General features: G+C 62.1%; 1 protein-coding gene across 1 annotated transcript; it reads left to right on the top strand.

Moving 5' to 3' along the window:
- Window positions 1-11: 11 nt before the first annotated feature.
- Window positions 12-21,524, top strand: PCNX3 (pecanex 3; the record flags this gene model as incomplete). The annotated part of the gene is made up of 35 exons (XM_079709137.1): window positions 12-164; window positions 539-726; window positions 964-1,063; window positions 1,187-1,226; window positions 1,328-1,423; window positions 1,649-2,776; window positions 3,283-3,406; window positions 3,490-3,668; window positions 3,885-3,975; window positions 4,383-4,518; window positions 5,786-5,907; window positions 6,705-6,858; window positions 7,143-7,175; window positions 7,452-7,623; window positions 7,727-7,837; window positions 8,188-8,279; window positions 8,441-8,550; window positions 8,728-8,833; window positions 8,933-9,025; window positions 9,213-9,363; window positions 10,504-10,648; window positions 11,000-11,177; window positions 11,921-12,029; window positions 12,191-12,320; window positions 12,741-12,799; window positions 12,900-13,115; window positions 13,760-14,013; window positions 17,746-17,976; window positions 18,144-18,247; window positions 18,558-18,705; window positions 18,798-19,028; window positions 19,103-19,377; window positions 20,276-20,409; window positions 20,497-20,795; window positions 20,872-21,524. The coding sequence occupies 35 exons, from the start codon at window positions 12-14 to the stop codon at window positions 21,064-21,066; spliced, it is 6,087 nt and encodes a 2,028-aa protein (XP_079565263.1). The 3' UTR covers window positions 21,067-21,524.
- Between the last annotated feature and the right edge of the window lie 1,792 nt (window positions 21,525-23,316).

Raw genomic sequence — 23,316 nt, 5'->3', positions numbered from 1 at the left:
GCGGCGGGGCCATGGGGTCGCAGGTATTGCAGATCCTGCGCCAGGGGGTGTGGGCCTCGCTCACCGGCGGTTGGTTCTTCGACCCGCACCAGAGCACCTTCTCCAACTGCTTCCACCTCTATGTCTGGATCTTCCTGCTCACCTTTCCTTTCTTGCTGTACATGGTGAGACGCTGCCGTCACCTGTAACTCCCGCCGGGGAAAGGGAGGGCAGATGTCACGGAGGGGTGCAACCTGGCAGGGATTCTGGGCTGTGGCTTGGGCACTAGGATGTAGGAAGAGGACTCAGTGCAGAGTTTGGAGTGTGTGGAGGAGAGGCCAAAATTTTCTGGCCTGGGTGACCTTGAGACCCTCACTTAGTTTCTCTCCAGTTAGAAAGGAGACAGGGCCCCCCCCCAACAGGGCCTTTTTACTAGTTGTATGCAGGGGCGATGAAGTCCTGTTGTGAATTTGTGAATCCTAGCCTTGACTGTGGCGGTAGGTCCACCCCATGGGGGCAGGGCTGTGTGAAGAGGGACCTGACTTGCTGCCACCTCCAGGTCCTGCCCCCCAACTTGATGGTGGCTGGTGTGTACTGCCTTGTGGTGGCTGTCATCTTCGCTGCCATCAAGACTGTGAACTATCGGCTGCATGCTATGTTCGACCAGGGCGAGATTGTGGAGAAGCGCAACTCTACGGTGGGGGAGCCGGAGGAAGAGCCTGCTCAGGGGGACGGCAATCTGCCCAGGTGGGGCGAGGCAGGGCCTGTGTTGGAAATGGAGGGTCCTTGGTGCCCGGGCCTGAGCACTGGAGGATGGAGAAGGGGCTTAGGGAACATTGGGTCCAAGAACAGTTGAATGTTCTATGGTTGGCCCTGGATTTATCAGGGGGATCTGTGAGGAAAGTAGAGTGATGGGGATGGTGGGAGAAGTACCATGTGAAGAGGGAAGGTTAGCTGAAAGCTACTGTTCTTTTCCACTGCTAGGGACCCTGGAGTGGAGATGACAGTATTTCGAAAAGTGAGTTCCACTCCCCCCGTACGCTGTAGCTCTCAGCATTCCGTGTTTGGCTTCAACCAGGTCTCGGTGAGTGGTCCTGGCCCTCTCCCTTCCCCACTCCTCTCCTGAGAGCCTGTCCCCAACACGGGTATGTCCTGAGCCTACTTTTTGCCCTGTTTGCTCCTTCGTACTTTTTTTTCTATTGTTCAGGAGTTGCTGCCCCGGATGGAGGACTCTGGGCCCCTCAGAGGTAGGTGGCTGCTGTTCAGAGCTGAAGGTGGTGGTGTGGAGTAGGGGATGGCGCGTGGAGGCCTTGATGTCCTGCTGACGCCTTTGGGGCTGTGGTTGCAGACATCAAGGAGCTGGTGCGGGAACAGGGCAGCAACAACGTGATCATGACCTCTGCTGACCGAGAGATGCTGAAGCTAAGCTCACAGGAGAAGCTGAGTGAGTGGGCATGTTGGCAAGAGCCTGGGGAGAAGACTCGCTGTCTTGTCTTTTGAGTCACCCCAACTTTTACTTCCCTGGGCTCTCTGTGTTCTCTCAGATGGGACCTCCTCAGTGTCCTGCCCCACTGGGTTCTCAGAAAACGGGGCCATAGGACCCCCTCAGCCACCAGTCCCTTTTGTAGAATGCCATTCTGTCGTCTTCTGTCTTTTTCTTTTCTGATAGTTGGAGACCTCCCCCAGACGCCTCCAGGGGCTGCCCCAGACCCATCTCTCCCCAGCACGGACTCTTCAGAACGTTCTCCCTTGGCTGGAGATGGTGCCCCCTGGAGTGGGAGCAGTGTGGCTGACACTCCCATGAGCCCCCTGCTGAAGGGGAGCCTCAGCCAGGAGCTGAGCAAGAGCTTCCTGACGCTGACCCGGCCCGACCGGGCCCTGGTAAGGACCAGCAGTCGACGGGAACACCGCCGCGGAGCGGGCGGCTACCAGCCCCTGGACCGGCGGGGCTCGGGTGAGCCCACACCCCAGAAAGCCGGCTCCTCAGATTCCTGCTTCAGTGGCACTGACAGGGAAACGTTGAGCAGCTTCAAGAGTGAGAAGACCAACTCGACCCACCTGGACAGCCCCCCCGGTGGGCAAGCTCCCGAGGGCAGCGACACAGACCCACCCTCGGAAGCAGAGCTGCCCGCTTCACCAGATGCCGGGGTTCCCTCAGATGACACACTGCGTTCCTTTGATACAGTCGTAGGAGCAGGGACGCCTCCGGGCCCGGCTGAGCCGCTCCTGGTTGTACGGCCCAAGGACTTGGCCCTGCTGCGGCCTAGTAAACGGCGGCCACCTGTGCGAAGACACTCCCCCGCTGGCCGTGCCCCTCGGCGGCCGCTGCTGGAAGGCGGGGGCTTCTTCGAGGACGATGACACCAGCGAGGGCAGTGAACTGAGCCCGGCCTCCAGCCTCCGGTCCCAGCGCCGCTACAGCACCGATAGCTCCTCGTCCACTTCCTGCTATTCCCCTGAGAGCTCTCGGGGTGCGGCAGGGGGGGCCCGGAAACGACGGGCCCCCCACGGGGCTGAGGAGGGGACGGCTGTGCCTCCCAAACGGCCCTATGGGACCCAGCGGACGCCTAGTACTGCCAGCGCCAAAACGCACGCCCGCGTGCTGAGCATGGACGGGGCAGGGGGTGATGGCCTGAGGGGCCCCCTGGCTGGCTCCAAGGCTGAGCTGGAGGTCCAGGCGGGGGTGGAGCTGGCTGCCGGTGAGCCCGCTGTGCTGCCCGCCGAGGCCCGCCGGGGACCTGCGGCCAACCAGCCTGGCTGGCGGGGGGAGCTGCAGGAGGATGGTGCTGTGGGGGGAGGTGAGTTCCGGCTCCAGAGCTGGGGGGAGGCGAGCTCGGTAGGGACGTGGGTTGGGGCCAGGGGCAGCTGGAGTGGACCTGGTCAGCCTCTGTCTCAGGCAGCAGATGGACAAGGACGTGGCGACCTAGTGACGTTGGCTGCCAGGCGCCTCAGATAAGCAAGGCTGGAGCGGTGAGGAGACCGAGGCAGAGACCTCAGGCACCTGGCTCCAGGTCCTGCAGGTAGCACCCGAGCCTCTGCTCTGTGGGACTCTCAGTAGCCACGCTCACCTTCCTGGGTCGCCAGCGGGGCAGAGCAGGTCACATCCTTGTTCCCACATGTGGAAACTGAGGCCCGTGTGGTTAGGTGACCTGGCTGGGCCACAGAGGCGGGATACGGTTGGACTAAGCCTGACCTTTAGCTCCACCCATGCAGGGGCGTCTGTCTCCCCCACTCCCCCAACCCTCCCTCAGGCTCTGTCCAAGCCTCTGTCACTTATGCTCGGGGGGCCTCTCTCTCTGGTCAGCTGCCGAGGAGACTGGCAAGCGGGACCGCTCAAGCAGCGTGAGGCGGGCACAGGCCATCCGGAGGCGTCACAATGCTGGCAGCAACCCTACCCCCCCCGCCTCGCTCATGGGCTCGCCGCCCAGGTGAGCACCTGCTGGCTGCTTGGACGGGGAGGGGGTGCCGGCTGGCTCTAAGGGGTGCTGACCGTGAGCCGACCCCTCCCCAGCAGCCTGCAGGAAGCTCAGCGGGGCCGGGCTGCCTCCCATTCCCGGGCGCTGACGCTGCCCTCTGCCCTGCACTTCGCCTCCTCGCTGCTGCTCACTCGGGCCGGCGCCAACGTGCACGAGGCCTGCACCTTCGACGACACTTCCGAGGGCGCTGTGCACTATTTCTATGACGAGAGCGGTGAGCCCCTCCCCCGGTCCGTGGCCAAGCCTCTTTCCCTCCTGCTGAGGGTCATGGTCCCAGCAGCTGTGCTCTTGGTGCCCAGGGGCTGGGCTGCCATCCAGGGGAACTCAGCAGAGGGTTTTCTTCACTTGATGGCCCCGGTGCCCACGTGGGTTGGACCTCGATGCTCCTGTCCCTGACAGGCTACCTTGTGTCCCACACCCGTGCCCCCAGGCGTGCGGCGTTCCTACACCTTTGGCCTGGCTGGAGGCGGCTACGAGAACCCGGTAGGGCAGCAGGGGGAGCAGGCAGCCAATGGAGCCTGGTGAGTCTCCAAGCTTGGGCTCTCCCGACCCAGCAGCCGATGGGCTGCCATTTCTGGGGAGTTTTCTGTCTTCTTTCTTTGGGCTGGGCAGGGGCAGCTCAGACCTCTAGGAGGAGAGGAGGGTGGGCGGCGGTGAAGGGCAGGGAGCGGTGAAGGGTGGGCCTGCAGGGATCCCTTGGGTCTCTGGCTCCGTGGCACTTCCAAGCGGGAGGCTTCCAGGGCCTTCCAGGAGGCCCAGGACCTGGGAGGGAGGCACTTCTGCCACCTGACTCCTCTGGACACCCCTGTGCTCCTGGGTATTGGAGCAGCTCCCTTGGGCCCCCAGTCATGGCCTGGCCTTGGCCTCGACCCCATTCCATTCCCAGCCTCACCCACAGCCCCGACCCTCACGGCTGCTGTTCCCACAGGGACCGCCACTCGCATTCCTCCAGCTTCCACTCGGCTGATGTCCCAGAGGCGACAGGTGGCTTGAACCTGTTGCAGCCGCGGCCCGTGGTCCTGCAGGGCATGCAGGTGCGCCGAGTGCCCCTGGAGATCCCAGAGGTGAGGAGCCAGCGTCGGGGAAGGAGCTGCAGGGGGCGGGGTGCAGACCACCGAGCATTCACCCAGGCACCAGGAGGGACGGGTCACCCTGAGTGAGGGCTCCAGGGGCCCTGAGGTAGCTGTCTTGACCTTTGATGGCCAGCACAGGGCGCACAGGTCCTGGACCTGAATGGCTCAAGGAGTCGCTTATTTATTTACTCATTCAACGAACGTGTCTGGAATAGTTTTGTTTGCCCTGGAGGGGCCCACAGTTAGTGGGGACGGTGGGTGTTAGCAGTGGCACTTGCAGAAGGGGCAGTTGAGCTCGCCTGGCGGTGGCAGTGCTGCTCCCTGTGCTGGGCGCCTGATGCGGGGGGTCTTGAGACATGCTGTTCGAGCTTGTCGGTCTCAGCAGAGCTAGTAAAAGCGCCTCCTTTCGTTCCTGAAAGCATCCCGACGTGAGCAATAACTGATGTGGTTGGCCAGGGAATAACAGAAGTACTAGGGATGTATGAGACACGGACTCAGAGTTAAACAACAGTCATGAAAGTAGCACCCACACACCCAGGGCCACAGAGAGGCCATGGGCAGCACCCAGAAGCCCCACGTGCCCCTTCCTGATGCGTTTATTCTCCTGACGGTCACGTGGGATAGCAGTGTTGTCCTTCCACAGCCGAGGGTCTCCTCCAGAGGCAGGGGCCGTGCTGCTGGGCTCTCCAGAGCCCAGCACAGGGACAGGCTCGTAGTTGTATCCCATAAACATTTGTTGAACTAAAGACATGAGAAGCCCGAAGAGGTTAAGTAGTTGGTCCAGGGCCTCGCAGCGCTGGCACTGGCACCCAGGCCTGTCCTCAGGGCCAGCGCTCCATGTGCTCCAGGGTAGGGGGGGTCAGAGTGAACCCTGAGGGCTCTGTCTGGGAGGAGGGTAGTGTTTGTGCTGGCTCCTGAAGGATAAGGTGGATTTCTCTGAGCCCAGGAAGAGGCGGGAGATGCTGCCTGAGTGGGGAAGACAGATACAGGAGCTAGTAATCCTGGCGTCCAGCAGCCCCGGAAGCCCCCACGGCCACTGAGGCCCGTCCTGGGAAGCTGGAGGAAGGAGTAGGCCCTTGGATGGAGGGTCAGGGCAGGCCGCGGGGCTGCTACATGGTGGGGACTTTCTGTGTTGACCAGCCAGTGTGTGCTGGGGGGTGGCAGTGGACCACGGGGGCGGGGGGGGCGGGGCTGATGGCCGCGGCCATGGGGACCGCAGTTTGACCTGCTGGACCAGGACTCCCTGCACGAATCCCAGGAGCAGACACTGATGGAGGAGGCGCCGCCCCGGGCCCAGCACAGCTACAAGTACTGGCTTCTTCCCGGCCGCTGGACCTCTGTGCGCTACGAGCGGCTCGCCCTGCTGGCCCTGCTGGACCGGTGAGCACCCACCCCCTCAGCCCCCAGTCCTTGATCGTCCCTGGCCCCTGGCCTTCCAGACTGTGAACGTGTGGAGGCTGTCATGGCAATGGAGAACCTAACTGCTGGGGTTGCTGAGGGAGCATGGAGAACTGGAGTCTGCAGTGGGATTTCTTTAGGTGCTTCTGGGTGCAGAGGGGTGGCCGAGTGGGTGGTGCTCTGGTCGCTCCTCTCCCAGAGCTTTGCTGGAGACATTGTTCCTGTTCGGTGTATTGTTTTTTATTTACTTCTGGGTGAGTGTTAATTAAGTTGAATCCTGTACCCTGAAAAAGCTAACGAACCATCTGTCTTAGCTTTCCGTTTTTTCGGGAGGAAACTGAGGCCCAGAAAGTGAGAGAGATCAGATGATGTTTGTTGTCGGGGTGAATGATTTGGGCCTGGAACCTGTATCCTGGCTTCCTGTGTTCTGGATTTCTCCCGGCGCTGTGACCGGTGTTTTGGGGGCACTGCCTGTGTGCGTAGCATAGCGAGCAGGAGCCAGAGATGGGCAGATGCCAGAGTGGTGGCACCTGAGGCCTCAAGGTCTAGAGGGGGCAAAGACTGGGATCGGGATGCAGGGTAGCAGTGGGGTGGCTTCCTGGAGCGGGTGCCACCTGGCCCGGAGAGGGCATAGCTTCACATACTCAGGATCACGGCTGGCGTGGACACCGGCCTGGACATGGGCCTTTGTGGCTGGGTCCTGTTTCCCCCATCCCCTAACCCCTTGCCCCACTAGCAGGTAAGGAGGTGGGTGTACTCTGACCCTGCTGTCTCTCCAGGACACGGGGGCTGGTGGAGAACATTCTCGGTGTCGGCCTGAGCAGCCTCGTCGCCTTCCTGGGCTACCTGCTGCTGCTCAAGGGCTTCTTCACTGACATCTGGGTCTTCCAGTTCTGCCTGGTCATCGCCTCCTGCCAGTATTCCCTGCTGAAGGTCAGGCCTGGCTTCCTGGGTCTCTTCCCTCCCATCTCTTCCCAGATGCACCCCCCTTCCCAGGACCCCTCTTCAGCGGGTTGAGCTCAAAAGCAATTAAGATGCTTCAGATCCCCTGTAGCCACCCCCCATCCTACAAATGAGAGAACTGAAGCTCAGGACAGTTCAGGGGCCTTCCCTGGTCATTCATAAGGGCCCAGAAGTGGAATCGAACAGATCCTGGGGCTTCTGACCCTCTCGTGGGCGCTGGCTCTCATCACCAGTGTAGCTCTTGTCTCTTCCAGAGCGTCCAGCCTGATGCAGCATCCCCCATGCACGTGAGTACCAGCAGAGCAACACCTTTCCCCGCGAGGCTCAGGCCTGGGCCCTGGGCGGGACTGAGACCAGGTGGGGAGGGGGTCGGCTGGGGGAGAGGCAGGGCTCCCTCAACCACCCCCATCCCCCCTAGCTCCTTGGTCCTTCTGCCCCCAGCCTGCCAAGCTTTCTATCTTGGACCCAGGGCCAGGCACGGGACACATGAGAGTGTGTGTGTGCACGTGCAAGTAGGGTGTTCAGTAGGGGAGGCCCGGCTCCTCACAGGCCCCCCTCTCCAGGGCCACAACTGGGTGATCGCATACAGCCGGCCTGTCTACTTCTGTATCTGCTGTCTGCTCATCTGGCTGCTGGACGCCCTGGGCTCAGCTCAGCCTTTCCCGCCCGTCTCCCTCTATGGCCTCACGCTCTTCTCCGCCTCCTTCTTCTTCTGCGCCCGTGATGTAGCCACTGGTAAGGCCGGGCAGGGTTGAGCTTGCCCAGGGAGCGAGGCCCCAAGGGTGGGCCGAGGGGCAGCCTGCAGGCTGACCGGGCCTCCACTTCCCCTGCCCGCCAGTGTTCACCTTGTGCTTCCCGTTCGTCTTCCTCCTGGGCCTCCTGCCCCAGGTGAACACCTGTCTCATGTACCTGCTGGAGCAGATAGATATGCACGGCTTTGGGGGCACAGGTATGGGGCCCACGGGTGGCTCGGGGGTGTGGAGGCAGTGCGGGGCCCCGGAGGGGCTATGGATTATGGCTGCGGCTCTGGCTGTTCGCTGAGCCTTCTCCCGCGGCTACATGGCGGTTCTGAGAGCCTATCTCTTCCCCTCCCCTCCCTTCCCCTCCTGTCCCCTCCGCAGGCAAGTGGTTTAAACCCAAGAATGCCAGGGGTTCTGAAGGCCTCTTCGGGCTGGGGGGAGCAGAGAATAGTGGGCTGGGGACAGGGTCTGGGGGAGTTGAGGGGCAGTGGGGGGCGGTGGGGTGGGCGGCCGGCAGGTAGGAGCTGGGCTTTACTAAAGGCTGTCGCTCACCTCGCAGCCGCCACCAGCCCACTCACTGCGGTCTTCAGCCTCTCGCGCAGCTTGCTGGCTGCTGCCCTGCTCTACGGCTTCTGCCTCGGAGCCATCAAGGTAGGGATGACCTGTCGGTGGCGGGCATACGGAAGCCCAGGGGGTTGTTGGGACAGGGCTGTGACTTGGGCTCAGCAGTGGCTTCTCCCACGGTTGGGGGACCGCCCCCCGCCGCCATGCTTATCCTCATCCCCTCTGACCAGCATGGGTTCTCTCCCCAGACTCCTTGGCCAGAACAGCACGTCCCCGTCCTTTTCTCTGTCTTCTGTGGCCTCCTGGTGGCGCTGTCCTACCACCTAAGCCGGCAGAGCAGTGACCCCACCGTGCTCTGGTGGGTGCCCGCATGTACCTGTCTGTGTGCGCACGTGTAGACGTGTTTGCGTGTGTCTGTGCGTGTGTGTCTGTGCATGTGCCTGTCACCACCTGACATGGCAGGGGTTGGGGGGGTGTGTGGGAGGAGGGGCAGCCTCCCCAGACCCAGGCCCCTGACTCTTCTCATGTCCCCCAGGTCTCTGATCCGGAGCAGGCTCTTCCCTGAGCTGGAGGAGCGGAGCTTGGAGACGGCCCGCGCCGAGCCCCCAGACCCACTGCCAGACAAGATGCGTCAGTCAGTGGTGAGGACCGGGAGTGTCAGGGTCTAGTCTTGGGCTGTGGGGGTGTGGTCAGCCACTGGGTGGCGGGGACACCCAAGCTGGTGTTTCCTGACCCTGCAGCGTGAGGTCCTGCACTCTGACCTGGTGATGTGTGTGGTGATTGCTGTGCTCACCTTTGCCATCAGCGCCAGCACCGTCTTCATTGCCCTGAAGGTTCGTGTGGCACAGGCCACCCCTCCCCCTCCCCCCACCTCAGTCTCTGTCGGAGCCCGATTGCCCTGAGGGCCTGGGCAGCCATGGCCTCACGTCCTTCTCCGCCCCTGGCTGACCTGTACCAGGTGGCCCCGTGGCCCTGTGGCCTGTTTCCCTTGGCTGAGCCTCCCGCCTCTCCCTCTTGCAGTCCGTGCTGGGTTTTGTGTTGTATGCGCTGGCTGGGGCCGTGGGCTTCTTCACACATTACCTGCTGCCGCAACTCCGCAAACAGCTGCCTTGGTTCTGCCTGTCACAGCCCGTGCTGAAGCCACTGGAGTACAGCCAGTACGAAGTGCGCGGTGAGTGACCCTCGCCCCGGGCTGGGACACCTCCACCCCTCCTGCCCTGATTTCCAAGCGGACCTGCAGCCTGATGGGAGCACAGGCCTCGCAGCTCAGAGTGCCAGCAGGGGGCAGCCTCTGCCCACACCTCCCCGTCCGCTCTGGCACTGGCCCTGCGGCTCCTTCACTGCCCTCTGTACCCACTCCTGCGCCCGCTTCACCCTGCCTGCTTTGCCCTTTTCCCACCTGCCTTGCGGTCTCTGAGGAGATGGGAGAAGTAGAACTCTAGGACCTTAAAGGGACACGTTGTTGAGAATTACAAGCTGGCTACCAATGAACTACACCAGCCTGGCATGCATTTTTACTTGGATTCTGCAACACAAACACCCCTGAGCCTATATTTAAACACCTGCATTTGTTTACTCTTTTCTTTTCTTCTTTAATATTTATTTGTTTATTATTTTGGCTGCTCCGGGTCTTAGTTGCGGCGCACGGGATCTTCATTGCGGCTTGTGGGATCTTTAGTTGCGGCATGCGGACTCTTAGTTGCGGCATGCATGTGGGATCTAGTTACCCGACCAGGGATCGAACCTGGGCCCCCTGCATTGGGAGCGCGGAGTCTTACCCACTGGACCAACAGGGAAGGCCATAAACATCTGGATTTGTTACGCGAAGGTCCACATGCCTTTTTTTTCATAGACAATGAAGGATTTTGCCCACTGGGCCAGCATCTCCATGTGGCTGCAGTCAGCTCGAGCCAAGTGGCAGGGGCCCCCTTCAGAAGGGCCCTGAGGCTGAGGATCACTGTGTACTTGGGCCTCACCCAGCCCGCCCTGGCTCCGGTGGGCACCTGGGGTGTCGTCCTCAGCCTTTATTTCACAGACAGCCGAATGGGCAGAGCACCTGCCCTAAGCCCCCAACACACCCGACCTGGGCCTCACCGGCCTCATCGCCCTCATCTGGGCCGCCAGAGATCAACCCCCTGCCCCGCAGCCGCTCCGAGTCTCTAGGGACCCCGAATGCCACATCCCCACGTCCTGGGGTTTGCCGTCTGTCCAGGTTCCCTTGGAGAGCACACCCGTCCTGCCCCGTGGCTGGAGGGGAATGCAGAGGAGCCGGTGCTAGACAGCAGTCCCACCTTCCCACCTTTCGTTGCAGGTGCCGCCCAGGTGATGTGGTTTGAGAAGCTGTACGCCAGCCTGCAGTGTGTGGAGAAGTACCTCATCTACCCTGCTGTGGTGCTCAACGCTCTCACAGTGGACGCCCACACGGTCGTCAGCCACCCGGACAAGTTCTGTCTCTAGTGAGGACCGCCAGCCCCCTGCCGTCCCACCGTCTACATCTCCGTGTGACACAGGGGGAAACCGAGGCCCAGAGAGGGAAGGACACCTGCCTCAGTTGCCCAGCAAGCTTAAGTAGGCCCCCAGCTCCTGACACCCTTTCCGGTGAAGCCGCTGCCTCTTCAAGAGCAGATGTGTCTCTCCAGTGTGTCTGAAGGGGGTGACCTCTTTAGAGAGCAGAGACGAAGAGTCACTGGCCCAGAAGAGCAGGGGCCTGCCCAGCAGAGCCCAGGCCAGGGCCAGCAAGGGATGGGCACCCACACCCACTGTGCCGAGTCTGCGCCCAGTGCCTAACGCCCACCCCTCACCCACAGCTGCCGGGCGCTGCTGATGACCGTAGCTGGGCTGAAGCTGCTGCGCTCGGCTTTCTGCTGCCCACCCCAGCAGTACCTGACCTTGGCCTTCACCGTCCTGCTGTTCCACTTCGACTACCCGCGCCTCTCCCAGGGCTTCCTGCTCGACTACTTCCTCATGTCCCTGCTCTGCAGCAAGGTGAGACTGTGCAGCAAGACTCCAGGCTGTGCAGCGGGAGCAGGCCTCGTGCCTTGGTGCGGGAGACCTTCCCCAGTCCACGTTAGCCACACTGGGGGCCTTCGCAGCGGCTCCCGGCGGGGCAGTGAGCATGCTGAGGTTTAAAGCGGGTAAGTGATTTGCCTCAGGTCTCCTGGAGAATTGGTGGTCAGCTGGGATTTGAAAAGGACTGTTCCCCGGCTCAGTGCTGGAGTCTGCAGTGGTGCCTGCAGGGCGACCCCAGCACAGGCCTGAGCTTTCAGCTCACTCATGTGGGCATTCTAGTCTGGTTTCTGGCCTGGCCCAGGATGGTGGCGATCCAGACTCTGAGGGCAGGGCCTGTGAGTCTCTCTTAACTCTTGGTACCACAGTTGAGACCCAGCCTCGTCGCTGAGAGTGGCGTGGCCTGAGCAAGTCATTTAACTGCTCTACCTTCTCGAACCTCAGTTTTCTCATCTGAGAAATGGGACAGCAGTAGGAGGCTCCCAGAGTGGTTCTACGAATTAAATGGCTAATGTCCCCTCGGTTGCTTTGTCTGGAGCTACTGATGGTATCGGGGGCTTCAAGGCAGGTCCAGAGTGTAAGGGCTGGGAGTGATCTTGAGCTTGACTCCCATGTAGGCAGCAAGTGGCGTAGCCCCAAGGCTCTGAGTGGGTACTTGGTGGACCCCCCCTCTCTGTGAGTGATCTGCGTATCTTTTACCTTCCCCCCTTCCAACCCTGCAGCTGTGGGACCTGCTGTACAAGCTGCGTTTTGTGCTGACCTACATCGCGCCCTGGCAGATCACGTGGGGCTCGGCTTTCCACGCTTTTGCCCAGCCTTTCGCCGTGCCACGTACCCAGCCTGCCGCCTGCTGCCTGGGTGTGGGTGTGCAGGGAGGACCGTGGCCTGGATGGGGCTGGGGGCTGCCAGGCGGGTGGGCACAGGGGTGGGGGGCTAGTGAGGGAGGCCGGGGAGGGTCCTGCGTGCCCGCCACCTCCTTGACTCGTGCCCAGACTCGGCCATGCTGTTCGTTCAGGCCCTGCTCTCCGCGCTCTTCTCCACGCCGCTCAACCCCCTGCTGGGTAGCGCTGTCTTCATCATGTCCTACGCGCGGCCCCTCAAATTCTGGGAGCGCGACTACAAGTGAGTCTCGTGGGACACAGAAGCAAGTGCCGGGGGCGTCCCTGAGAGGGACTTGGCAGAGGAGCGGGATGGCTGCACCGGGGGGCAGGTTGCTGGGAGAAGGGAAGGAGTTTGGAGCCCAGGCTGGGTGGGGCGCTGTGGGCTTCAGGGAGGTGGCTGATCCAAACAGAGCAAAACTCGAGCCAGGCCGAGGCCTCGGGCTCACACTCTGGGCTTCCTGGCTGTGTGGTCCCGGGTGAGTCCCCTCATGTCCCTGAGCCTCAGCCTCCCCCTCTGTCACGGAGCTGTCGTGGCGTCTGCCTCAGAGCGCAGGGGTGAGGGTTCGGAGGGGAGGTGCTTGGGGCTGGCGGGAGCAGTCGTCTGAGCCCTGGGCAGCCTCACCCTCTTGGCCACCTGTGTTGTCGCCCTCTCTCTGAACAGCACTAAACGTGTGGATCATTCCAACACCCGCCTGGTCACACAGCTGGACCGGAACCCTGGTGTGTACCCGGCCATCGGGGGCTTTAGGGCGGGGCCTTCCTGGAGGGAGCCTTGCTCACTTGTCACGTTGTCCATCTGTCCGTCCATCCTGGGTCCCAGGAGCTGATGACAACAACCTCAACTCGATTTTCTATGAGCACTTGACTCGCTCGCTGCAGCACACGCTGTGTGGGGACCTGGTGCTGGGTCGCTGGGGCAACTACAGCCCTGGCGACTGCTTTGTCCTGGCCTCCGACTACCTCAACGCCCTGGTGCACCTCATCGAGGTCGGCAATGGCCTCGTCACCTTCCAGCTGCGTGGCCTCGAGTTCCGGGGTGAGTTGTGGGGCCGAGTTTGACAGTGTGTCGGGGCTGGACTCTAGCCCTGCTCTGCTCTGGTTTGCTGGGGCCCTTGAGCAAGGGGCTCTCCCCGCCGGGCCTGGTTTTCGTAGTCCGAGCAGTGAGGCGGCAGGCTCTCTCCAGCCCAGCCCTGTCCCTGCCCTGACTGCGGCAGGTCTGTAGCGACCAGGCTGCTCTGATGAAAGCTCGGACCTGGAGCTTCTGCTGGCCTGCTCTGCGGTCTCAGGCCAGGACCAGGTGGGGGGCCACACATAAGCCCTGGTGAGTGAGCCGGCTCCTTGCCCTCAGGAAGCTGTGCCTGGCAGATGCGAGCTTCAGAGGGGCTCACAAGTGCACAGGGGCTCTAGGCACAGCTCGGGAGCAGCACGAGCCTGAGCTTCAGTCTTTGCGTCTATAGATGAGGAACCAGACCCTGTCCCCTCCCCCCAACCCTCAACGCCCCAGTTCCAGCCCATCGTGGCCACTGGGAGTCAGGAGGAGAAAGGGGCTTGTTTGTTAATCGGTTCACTTAGTAATGGTTACTCGCATCGCATCTTGGGGAGGTGCCTGGGCACTGTCTGGGGAGGAGGTAGGCTGGGGTGTCCATGTGGCCCCCTGACTGGAGCCCCCCTTCCCCACAGGTACGTACTGCCAGCAGCGTGAGGTGGAGGCCATCACAGAGGGCGTGGAGGAGGATGAGGGCTGCTGCTGCTGCGAGCCTGGCCACCTGCCGAGGGTCCTGTCCTTCAATGCCGCCTTCGGGCAGCGCTGGCTGGCCTGGGAAGTGACGGCCAGCAAGTACGTGCTGGAGGGCTACAGCATCAGCGACAACAACGCTGCCTCCATGCTGCAGGTCTTCGACCTCCGCAAGATCCTCATCACCTACTACGTCAGGGTATGAGGGGCAGGTGGCTGGGGGGCAGGGGTCCCCGCCGGTGAGTGCTCACTGGCCAGGAGCATCCCAAAGGCCATCCTCTGGATCCTTGGGAGCCTGCTTTGCCCAAGGGAAGCAGAGGCCTCAGAGTCTAATCAGCCTCCAAAGTGTCACTGTTGGACAGCGGGCCTCAGAGGCCCATGTGACTCTGACGGTGGGGAGCCTGGGGCGGGGGGCCCCCTGTCACCCTCCTCCAGGAGACTCACGTTGGGTGGTGAGTCCTGGGGGCCGGTGGGCAGCACATGCACAGATCCTCTCTCTGGGCTTTGGTCCTGGGAGGGGCATTGCTGATGCCAGCCTTCTAGACCACCAGCCCCGCCCCACGCCCCCCCAGTACAGAGTGACGATGATAGTAACAGTGGTGGCAGGAGCGACAGTCTTAGGAGCAGCTGCCAAGCAGCGGAGCCCACCGAGGGCTGGGCTCTGCCAGGCACCTCTCCTGAGCTGGGTGAAGCCCACCACACCCTCCAGGAGAGGTCCCGCTGCCTCAGGTGTGGACAGTGACTTGCCTGAGGCCCTAGAATCAGGAGAAAGTGCCAGAGGTAGGCTTAGCCCAGGCCTGGTCCTCCCTGTCTCAGCCTGGGCGCGCCAAGCCAGGCCTGAGGGTCTCGAGGCCTATGGTGACGTGGCAGGGGGTTGGTGAGGCACAGTGTGGGGTCCGAAGGGAGCCGTGGATTGGGTTCTGGGAAGCTTGAGGTATTGCCTTCTTTGCTGTGCCTGTCAACCCCCTTGAGAAGTGGGGATTCTCGCAGTTCTGTGAGGTGGCAGGGATGATGAGGGCGCTACAGGAGTGGGGTGAGTAGGGGTCACAGGTCCCCTCATGCTCTCTTAGCATCTGCCCTGGGGCTTGTCGTGGGCCCAGAAGGGGTGGCCTGTTGGAGTCCAGGTGAGCCTGCCCACCTGAGGTTCTCTCTAGGGCCGTCCTGTGCATCCGCTAGCTGTCCTTTGCTGCCAGTGGGCACCCCATCTGTGTCGCTTGCCAGAGAAACTGTACTTTCTCTACTGTGGATGTTTCTACCCGTCCACTCCTAGGGAAGGGTTTGTGAGCCCGCCCCATCCTTACTGTCACCAAGAAAGAGACTGTGGTCCAGAAAAAGACATTCCCAGCCGCAGGTCACCCAGGGGTTACAATCCTGTCCACCTTCCTCTCCCCGTCTCGAGAGAGGCACTCCTGCCCAGGTTTCCCCACTTCCTCCCTCTCGGCCAGCGGAGGCTTCTCGTGGCGGTGCAGCAGACCCCAGCCAGGCCCCCGGCTAGCAGGCTGAGATGAGCGCCGCCCCTGTCCAGCTTCTTGAGGGGAAGCCGACTTGCCGCAGCTGCCTCAAAGGCTGGGCAGAATCACGGGCATGTGGAGGCGCCTGGGGGACCCAGGGAAGGCTCTGCTCAGGATGGAGTGTGGGCTGAAGTTTGGAAGGATGAATGGGGGCTGCTGAGGCGGGGCCTAGGGGGAAGCAGGTGTGCAGGGCAGCCCCACGGGCCTGGGGCAGTTCAGGGATGTGTCCCATCCAGCCCTGGGCTTGGCAGACCAGGCGGAGCCTTCCTGTGCAGATTTAGCCCCCTTGGCACCTCCCACCCCTTGTCCTTCGTGGAAGTCACTGAGTGCAGTTGCGTGAGAGATTCAGTGCAACTCTCGTGGCCACGGAGACACTGGCCCTCACATCCACCTGCAGCCAAGCCTTGGGGTGCTCTTAGCATTTCCAAGCCCAGGCACATTCATTCTACTGCTTGATTCTTTTTTTTTTTTTTTTTTGCGGTACGCGGGCCTCTCACTGTTGTGGCCTCTTCCGTTGCGGAGCACAGGCTCTGGACGCGCAGGCTCAGCGGCCATGGCTCACGGGCCCAGCCGCTCCGCAGCATGAGGGATCCTCCCGGACCGGGGCACGAACCCGTGTCCCCTCCATCGGCAGGCGGACTCTCAACCACTGTGCCACCAGGGAAGCCCCTGTTTGATTCTTTTAGTAACTCTTGGAAGAGGCGAGGTCAGTGTAATAGGCCCCTTTCACAGTTGAGAAAACTGAGGCTCACAGACCCATCCTTGCAGTTAGGTGGGATGAAGGCAGAAAAGATGCGACAGTCGTGATGCTTATGAGGATTCAGTGAGCTGCCCCACGTGAAACACTGAGCAGAGCCACGGAGCTGCCAGCAAATGCTTGCAGGCAGGCACTGTTACTCCTGAGAACCACTCGGAGGGCTGGGCCCCAGGATTGCTGGCTCCGTAGAACACCATGTGGTTGTGCAAGTTAATGGAGCACTTCTGTGTGCCAGGCCAGCTCCTCCCCCGGTCCCCAAAGTTTTTTTTTTTCTGGTTCTTCTTGGGGGCTGCGGAGGTGCCCTCTGAGCAAGAAGGTCAGTCTGGAGCCAGTCTGCCTGGAGCCCAAGCTGCCCCACGGCCCTCCTGCCCCCATTCACCCCATTAGGCTCCTGGTGCCCCCTTCCTCTTGGTAAGGGGGGACCCAGCCCTCCCCAGACTGCCCACTCACCTGCCACAGCCGAGGCAATGCTGGGGCCAGGCTCCCAGCTACCAGGCAAGCTGCTGTGTGCTGGGAACCGAACTGATGAGGCTCCACCTATAGCCATGGCCTCCAGGTGTCCCCACCATCACCACCCAGGGAGGTCTCTGAGGCCCTTGGCTCTTCCTGGCTTGTACTGTGGCCATTTTGCCCAGGCTCTTAGCCTTTCCATGTCCTACGAGGGCCATCCTGCTGGACTCCCCTACTGCCTAGGTGCCCTCTGTTCATGGCCAGCTGCGCCAGCCTCCCCAGCTCTGGACTTGCCACCCCTTCCCCAGGCAGAAGCCCATCCCGTTGGCTCCATCCCAGGGCAGCGCACAGAATCCCAGTAACCTCACTGGCTGCCAGCTGCCAGGCTTACGCTGCCCATCCATGCTGGCTGTGTCAGCTGCCTGCTTCCAAGAGCTCCTCTCCATTTACCTAAACCCCTGCTTAGAAGCCAGCAGAATCTCTTCAAGGGTCCAGGAGCCCCTGACTTTGGGCACAGACGCCGTGCCTCTGGCTTTTTTCTGAGGGGAAGCCCTGTGGCTGTCACACGTCAGCTGCCTCAAAGGGCCCAAGACCTAGGGGCACTTAGGCCCCACTGGCCTGCGGGCAGTCCCACGACCTTAATCTGACCTTCCGGGGCCTCTGAGTTCTGGATGCCACAGCATCGTGGTACTGTGGTGCTGGCCAGCTCACCCTGCCCTGCTGTGTAATCGTGGGCAAGTCTGTCATCTGTCTGGGCCTCAGTTCCCCTTACAAACAGGGCAGGAGGGAAGGGCAAGCGTCCGAGCACTCGCCACCGTGCACCACCCTCCAGGGGACGCTCCAGTGTGGAGGGCTGCTTCCTGTCAGCTTCCCACTCGCCCCTCCCTGGCCGAGAAAAGGGCAGCAGACCTGCCTGTGGGGCTTCAGGGAGCTGAGATGGGACACAGGACGGGTGTCCTGGGAAGCCGACTTCAGCTCAGTCTAAGGGAGAACAAGCCTCTTTTTTTTTTTTTTGGCCACACCGCATGCCTTCTGGGATCCTAATTCCCTGACCCGAGATCAAACCCTGGGCCTTGGCAGCAAAAGCATGGAGCCCTAATCACTGGACCGCCAGAGAATTCCCACGGAGAAGCCTCTTCACCCTGACGCTGTCTCCTCCAGTGGCCAGGGCGAGGGCGCTCCCCCAGTCACTGACCCAGCCCTCTCCTCCCAGAGCATCATCTACTATGTGAGCCGCTCTCCAAAGCTGGAGGCCTGGCTGACCCACGAGGGCATCGCGACAGCCCTGCGTCCTGTGCGGGCACCTGGCTATGCTGACTCAGACCCCACCTTCTCGCTGAGTGTGGATGAGGACTACGACCTTCGCCTCTCTGGCCTCTCGCTGCCCTCCTTCTGCGCCGTGCACCTGGAGTGGATCCAGTACTGCGCTTCCCGGCGCGGCCAGGTCCGGCCACCGCTACCCTGGGGCTGCCTTCTCCCCCTCGGCCTCCCCCCTCCCCGTGCAGGTTCTTCTCACCCTCAGCCTCCCTTGGCCTGGGCCCCAGCCCCCACCCCAAGTTCCCTGTCCCAGGTCTGAGCTGGGCTCTGGGGACGGGGGTCCTTGTGCCGCAGCCTGTGGACCAGGATTGGAACTCGCCGCTGGTCACGCTGTGTTTTGGCCTGTGTGTGCTGGGCCGCCGGGCCCTGGGGACAGCTTCGCACAGCATGTCGGCCAGGTGAGCGCCCGCAAGTCCAGCCGGGCCTGTCGCTCTCCCCTCCTCTACCTCCATGAAGAGCTCTGGGCCTCTGGCCTCAGCCCGCAGGGGCCACATCAGTCCTTCCTTCAGTGTGGCTCTTTTAGCCATTGTGACTTTGCCTGCTCTTCACCGCCCCGTGAGGGACGTGGGCTGAGATTGACCTTGTCAAGATGGCGAAACCAAGGCCCAGCATAAAGAGCCGTCTCCGCTCTGACCACTGCACATAGAGTCAGAGCTCAGGAACCCGGGAGCCCCCTGTGCATTCACCTCCCCTCCTCCTCTTCCCCAGCCTGGAGCCCTTCCTCTACGGCCTGCACGCCCTGTTTAAGGGGGATTTCCGTATCACCTCCCCGCGCGATGAGTGGGTCTTTGCCGACATGGACCTGCTTCACCGCGTGGTGGCACCTGGGGTTCGCATGGCCCTCAAGCTTCACCAGGTAGGGAGAGGTGTGCCCAGGCAGGGTGGGCGGTGGCGAGGTCTCTGCCCAGGCCAGGGGCTGCCAGCCTCAGCCCTCCGTCCTCCCCGCAGGACCACTTCACGTCCCCAGATGAGTATGAGGAGCCGGCCGCTCTGTATGACGCCATCGCAGCCAACGAGGAGCGGCTGGTCATCTCACACGAGGGCGACCCGGCCTGGCGCAGCGCCATCCTCAGCAACACGCCCTCACTCTTGGCGCTGCGGCACGTCTTGGACGACGCCTCCGACGAGTACAAGATCATCATGCTCAACCGGCGCCACCTCAGCTTCCGTGTCATCAAGGTGGGGACGGCCGCTCGCCCGACCCGGCCCCCTTCCTGGCGCGGCCTCCTGACCCCCGTGTGTGGCCTCCGCAGGTGAACCGCGAGTGCGTGCGTGGCCTGTGGGCCGGGCAGCAGCAGGAGCTGGTGTTCCTGCGCAACCGCAACCCCGAGCGAGGCAGCATCCAGAATGCCAAGCAGGCGCTCCGCAACATGATCAATTCCTCTTGCGACCAGCCACTGGGCTACCCCATCTACGTGTCGCCCCTCACCACCTCGCTGGCCGGCAGCCATCCCCAGCTGCGGGCACTGTGGGGCGGCCCCATCAGCCTGGGCGCCATCGCCCGCTGGCTTCTGCACAGCTGGGAGAGGTGAGCTCCGACCCCCCGCCTCTAGCCCGCAAGGCCGGGGTCACGGGGCAGGGAGCCGGGGCTCGGAGAGAGGAAGCGGTTCTCTCCGGGGTCTGACTGAGGAAATGCTGGAGCCAGGATTGAGCCCCGAGAGCTGACCCCTTCCCTGAGCTGACCCAACCGCACGCCCCGCCCCCTCAGCCAGAGCTGAATGTGGCCTTTAGCCTGAAGCACCGTTGATGACGCTTCCCTTTTTTTTTTTAAGATTTATTTATTATTTATTTTATTTGTCTTTGGCTGCGTTGGGTCTTAGTTGTGGCACGTGCGATCTTCGTTGAGGAATGCGGGATCTTTTGTTGCAGCGTGTGGGCTTCTCTCTAGTTGTGGCGAGGGGGTTTTTTCTTCTCTAGTTGTGGCGCGCAGGCTCCGGGGCCCGTGGGCTCTGTAGTTTGTGGCACTCGGGCTCTAGTTGAGGCGCGCGAGCTCAGTAGTTGTGGCACATGGGCTTAGTCGCCCTGCGGCATGTGGGATCTTAGTTTCCTGACCGGGGATCGAACCCGTGTCCCCTGAGTTGTAAGGTGGAATCTTTACTACTGGACCACCAGGGGAGTCCCTGGTAAGCCCTCCCTTAAAAGCCCTGTAGGGACTTCCCTGGTGGTTCAGTGGTTAAGACTCCGTGCTTCCGCTGCAGGCGGTGCGGGTTCGATCCCTGGTCAGGGAACTAAGATCCCACATGCCACGCAGTACGGCCTTAAGAAAAAAAAAAAAAGCCCTGTAAAGTAGATGGCAAAAACCTTTTAGAAATAGGACTCTGGGCTCTGAGATGGTAGGTGACCTGTCTTGGATTGGGGACTTGTGCTTGTGAGGTCTTTGTATCTCCCACCCCCTACCAACCTCTTCTCCGCCTCCCCTCCCCCAGGCTCCATAAGGGCTGTGGTGCCGGCTGCAACAGCGGCGGGAACGTGGATGACTCGGACTGTGGTGGAGGCGGCGGCTTGACCTCCCTCAGCAATAACCCCCCCTTGGCACACCCCACACCTGAGAACACAGCAGGTGAGCAGGCAGGGCTGCGCTGAACCGCTGAGTGGAGAGGGCAGCCTAGCCGACTGAAGTCTCTGCCCTCTTATCTGTCTCCCACAGGCGGTGGTGACCAGCCCCTCCCACCAGGCCCTGCCTGGGGCCCGAGGCCCTCCCTGAGCGGCTCTGGTGATGGGCGCCCCCCTCCTCTGCTGCAGTGGCCACCCCCTCGGCTCCCTGGACCATCCCCCGCTTCTCCTGCCCCCACTGAGGGTCCCAGGCCCTCAAGGCCCCCTGGCCCTGGCCTCCTTTGTTCTGAGGGTCCCAGTGGGAAGTGGAGCCTGGGGGGTCGGAAGGGGCTAGGGGGATCCGAGGGGGAGCCAGCCTCAGGGAGCCCTAAAGGAAGCACCCCCAAATCTCAGGTAAGGTTCTTACGGGAGGGTCAGGTCCTGGGCAGCTCAGGTCTGCTGTCCTACCAACCTATCTCCCCTCCCTCAGGCGCCCCTAGACCTCAGCCTCAGCCCGGACATCAGCACCGATGCCTCGCCTCCCAGAGCAGTGCAGGATAATCCGTGCTTGGACAGCAGTGCTCCTGAGAGTGGCACGCCCACTGGGGCCCTGGGCGACTGGCCTGCCCCCGCTGAGGAGCGTGAGAGCCCGGCTGCCCAGCCCCTGCTGGAGCATCAGTACTGAGTGGCCTGGTGCCCTCTGGGTCCCAGCCCAGGATTCAGAAACTTGGACCCCCAGCCTTTGGCCCTTTCTGCTGGACCACAGAACTGAGTGGCTTTGGCTCCCACATGTGAACCCTGACCTCTGGCTGCCTTAGCCAGAGCACCAGAACTGAGTATCCCAGACCTCTGACCTTGGCCCCTGATCTCTCATCCTAATTCAGGGCCTGGGCTCCCCAAACTGAGGCAGGCAGCCTCCCAGCTGGGCCCTAAGAGCCAAACCCATGGGCTGGTCCTGCTTCAAGCCCATGGCCAGGACTGACTTGGCCCCTCGGCCTGCACTGCCTGCTGGGGTAGCCCCTTGGCCTTGGACTTGGGGCTGAAATGTGGGGAGGGGGGTTTCTTTTTCTTTTTTTCTTTCCTTTTTTTTTTTTTTTTCGTGCTTCGGAGACACCAGAATTAATAACACTATTTTTGATTTTGGTTGGTAGTTTCTTCTTCCATCTGGGGGTGTTTGGGTGGAGGGTAGATGAGCACAGAGAGGGGGATGAAAGATGTGGGGCTGGGCTATGATGAAGATCAAGGTTAGACCAGGGTGGGGTTCAGGTAGGACTGGATCCTCTTCCTCACAAGCCTGTTGCCTTTTCTAGCCTTGATCTGAGGTTTGCAGTTGTTCCGTTTCTCACACCCAAATGTTCAAAGACTTCTAGCTCCAGTGGCAAGTTCCTACAATTGTTAGCCTTGACCTTGGCCAGAGCCTTTCTCTGAACCTCAGTTTCTCCAGTTATAAATAAGAGATGATACCTGTCTAAGGTGTTTTAAGAATACACGAGAGCGTGTGTAGGGCAGGGCCCAGTGCTTACAAGCAGAGTGCTCGTAAATAGCGGCACTTCCTGAGCACTTGTTCTGTTCCGGGATGGAGCTGACACTAGTCGTCCCGGTCTAGCCCTCCCAGTTGGTTTGGAAGGCGAGTACATTTGTTCCGGTTTCTCAGCCCAGGACTGGAGGCCCGACAGTTTGCTGGGCTGGGCCGGGCCTGTCGTGGGGCAGCCGTTCAGACTGCCCGCCGCCAGGCTTCCAGTCCCCGCCCGCTGCGCTTCCCGCCGACGCCGACGAGGACTCCCGGGCCGGCCCCGCCCCCTCCGCTGCAGTTCCGCCCCCGGCATAGCTCCGCCCCCAGGCGGAGCCGGCGCCCGGAGCTGTAGCGGGAGAGCAGGCAGCTGGACCCCAGCGCGGGAGGAGGCGGCAGAGGTACCGGCGGGAGAGGGGGGAGCGGAGGCACCGCGGTCGGGCGGAACAGGGAAGAAAGTGGCCTGGCGTGGGCCCGGGTGGTGTGTGGGTGGGAGGGGGTCCTCGCCGCGTTCGCCGTCTGCACGCTCCCAACCTCCCGTTGGGCTCCAATCTCAAGTCAGCACGTCCAGTCCCCTGCCTCTGGCCGGTGCTGCCCCCTACCTCCTTTGCGGGACGGCCTGGCCCGCCCGATGTGCGGGTGAGCGGATGCGGTGCCTGCCGACTCCTCTCAGAGGCACTGGCGACTGCCCTTCTGCCTGTCGGCTGTGTGCTCCCCCTATTCTGGGGCTCCCCTTCTCCCTGGGCGGCCTCCAACCCAGCCTTTGCACACCGCCCCCTGGTCCCGGGCCTGGCCTGGGAGGAAACATCTGTCGCGCCCCCTGGCAGCAGAAACGGGGTCATGACCTCCAGATGTGCTGGGAAGCGTCCAGCGCCTCCTCCTGGGGCAGCCAGGCCTTCCGGATCTGTGGGAGCGGGCCGGCCCCCTCCTCCCCAGTGACACAGGCCGTGAGGAATGTCCCGGCCTCAATGGACCCTGTGTGAAGCTGCCGGGTGGGGGGCAGAGCCCAAGAACATCCCCCAAGGCAGGCCAGAGCCCGGCATTGGGCCAGAGCAACAGGCAGCCCATGGGCTGTGCACGCACAGATACGCAGAGCTCAACCCACACGGAGCAGGGGTCTGCACAGACCCCCTCCCTCATGTCCCCTGTCACCCCCATCACACACACTTCACACACCACAGCCGAGGCCCTGGAGCTTGGCACATGGAGCCAGGGCCTGCATCTGACACCACACACTTAACACAAGGCCAGCTTCGCTCGCTTCACCTTCCTTTCAGTCTTCCAGCAGTGTTGGGAGGGGACAGGGATGGTTAACCCCACTGTAGAGGTGAGAGAACAGAGACTGAGGGTCAGTGTCACAAACTTGTCCTAGGAGAAACCAAGGGAGGAGGCACTCTGAGCCTTACTTGGTCCTGGAGCTTTGCT

Source organism: Hyperoodon ampullatus, assembly GCF_949752795.1.
Source record: "Hyperoodon ampullatus genome assembly, chromosome: 7".
NCBI classification, from domain to species: Eukaryota; Metazoa; Chordata; class Mammalia; order Artiodactyla; family Ziphiidae; genus Hyperoodon; species Hyperoodon ampullatus.
This window is presented reverse-complemented; position numbering and strand designations above follow the sequence as displayed.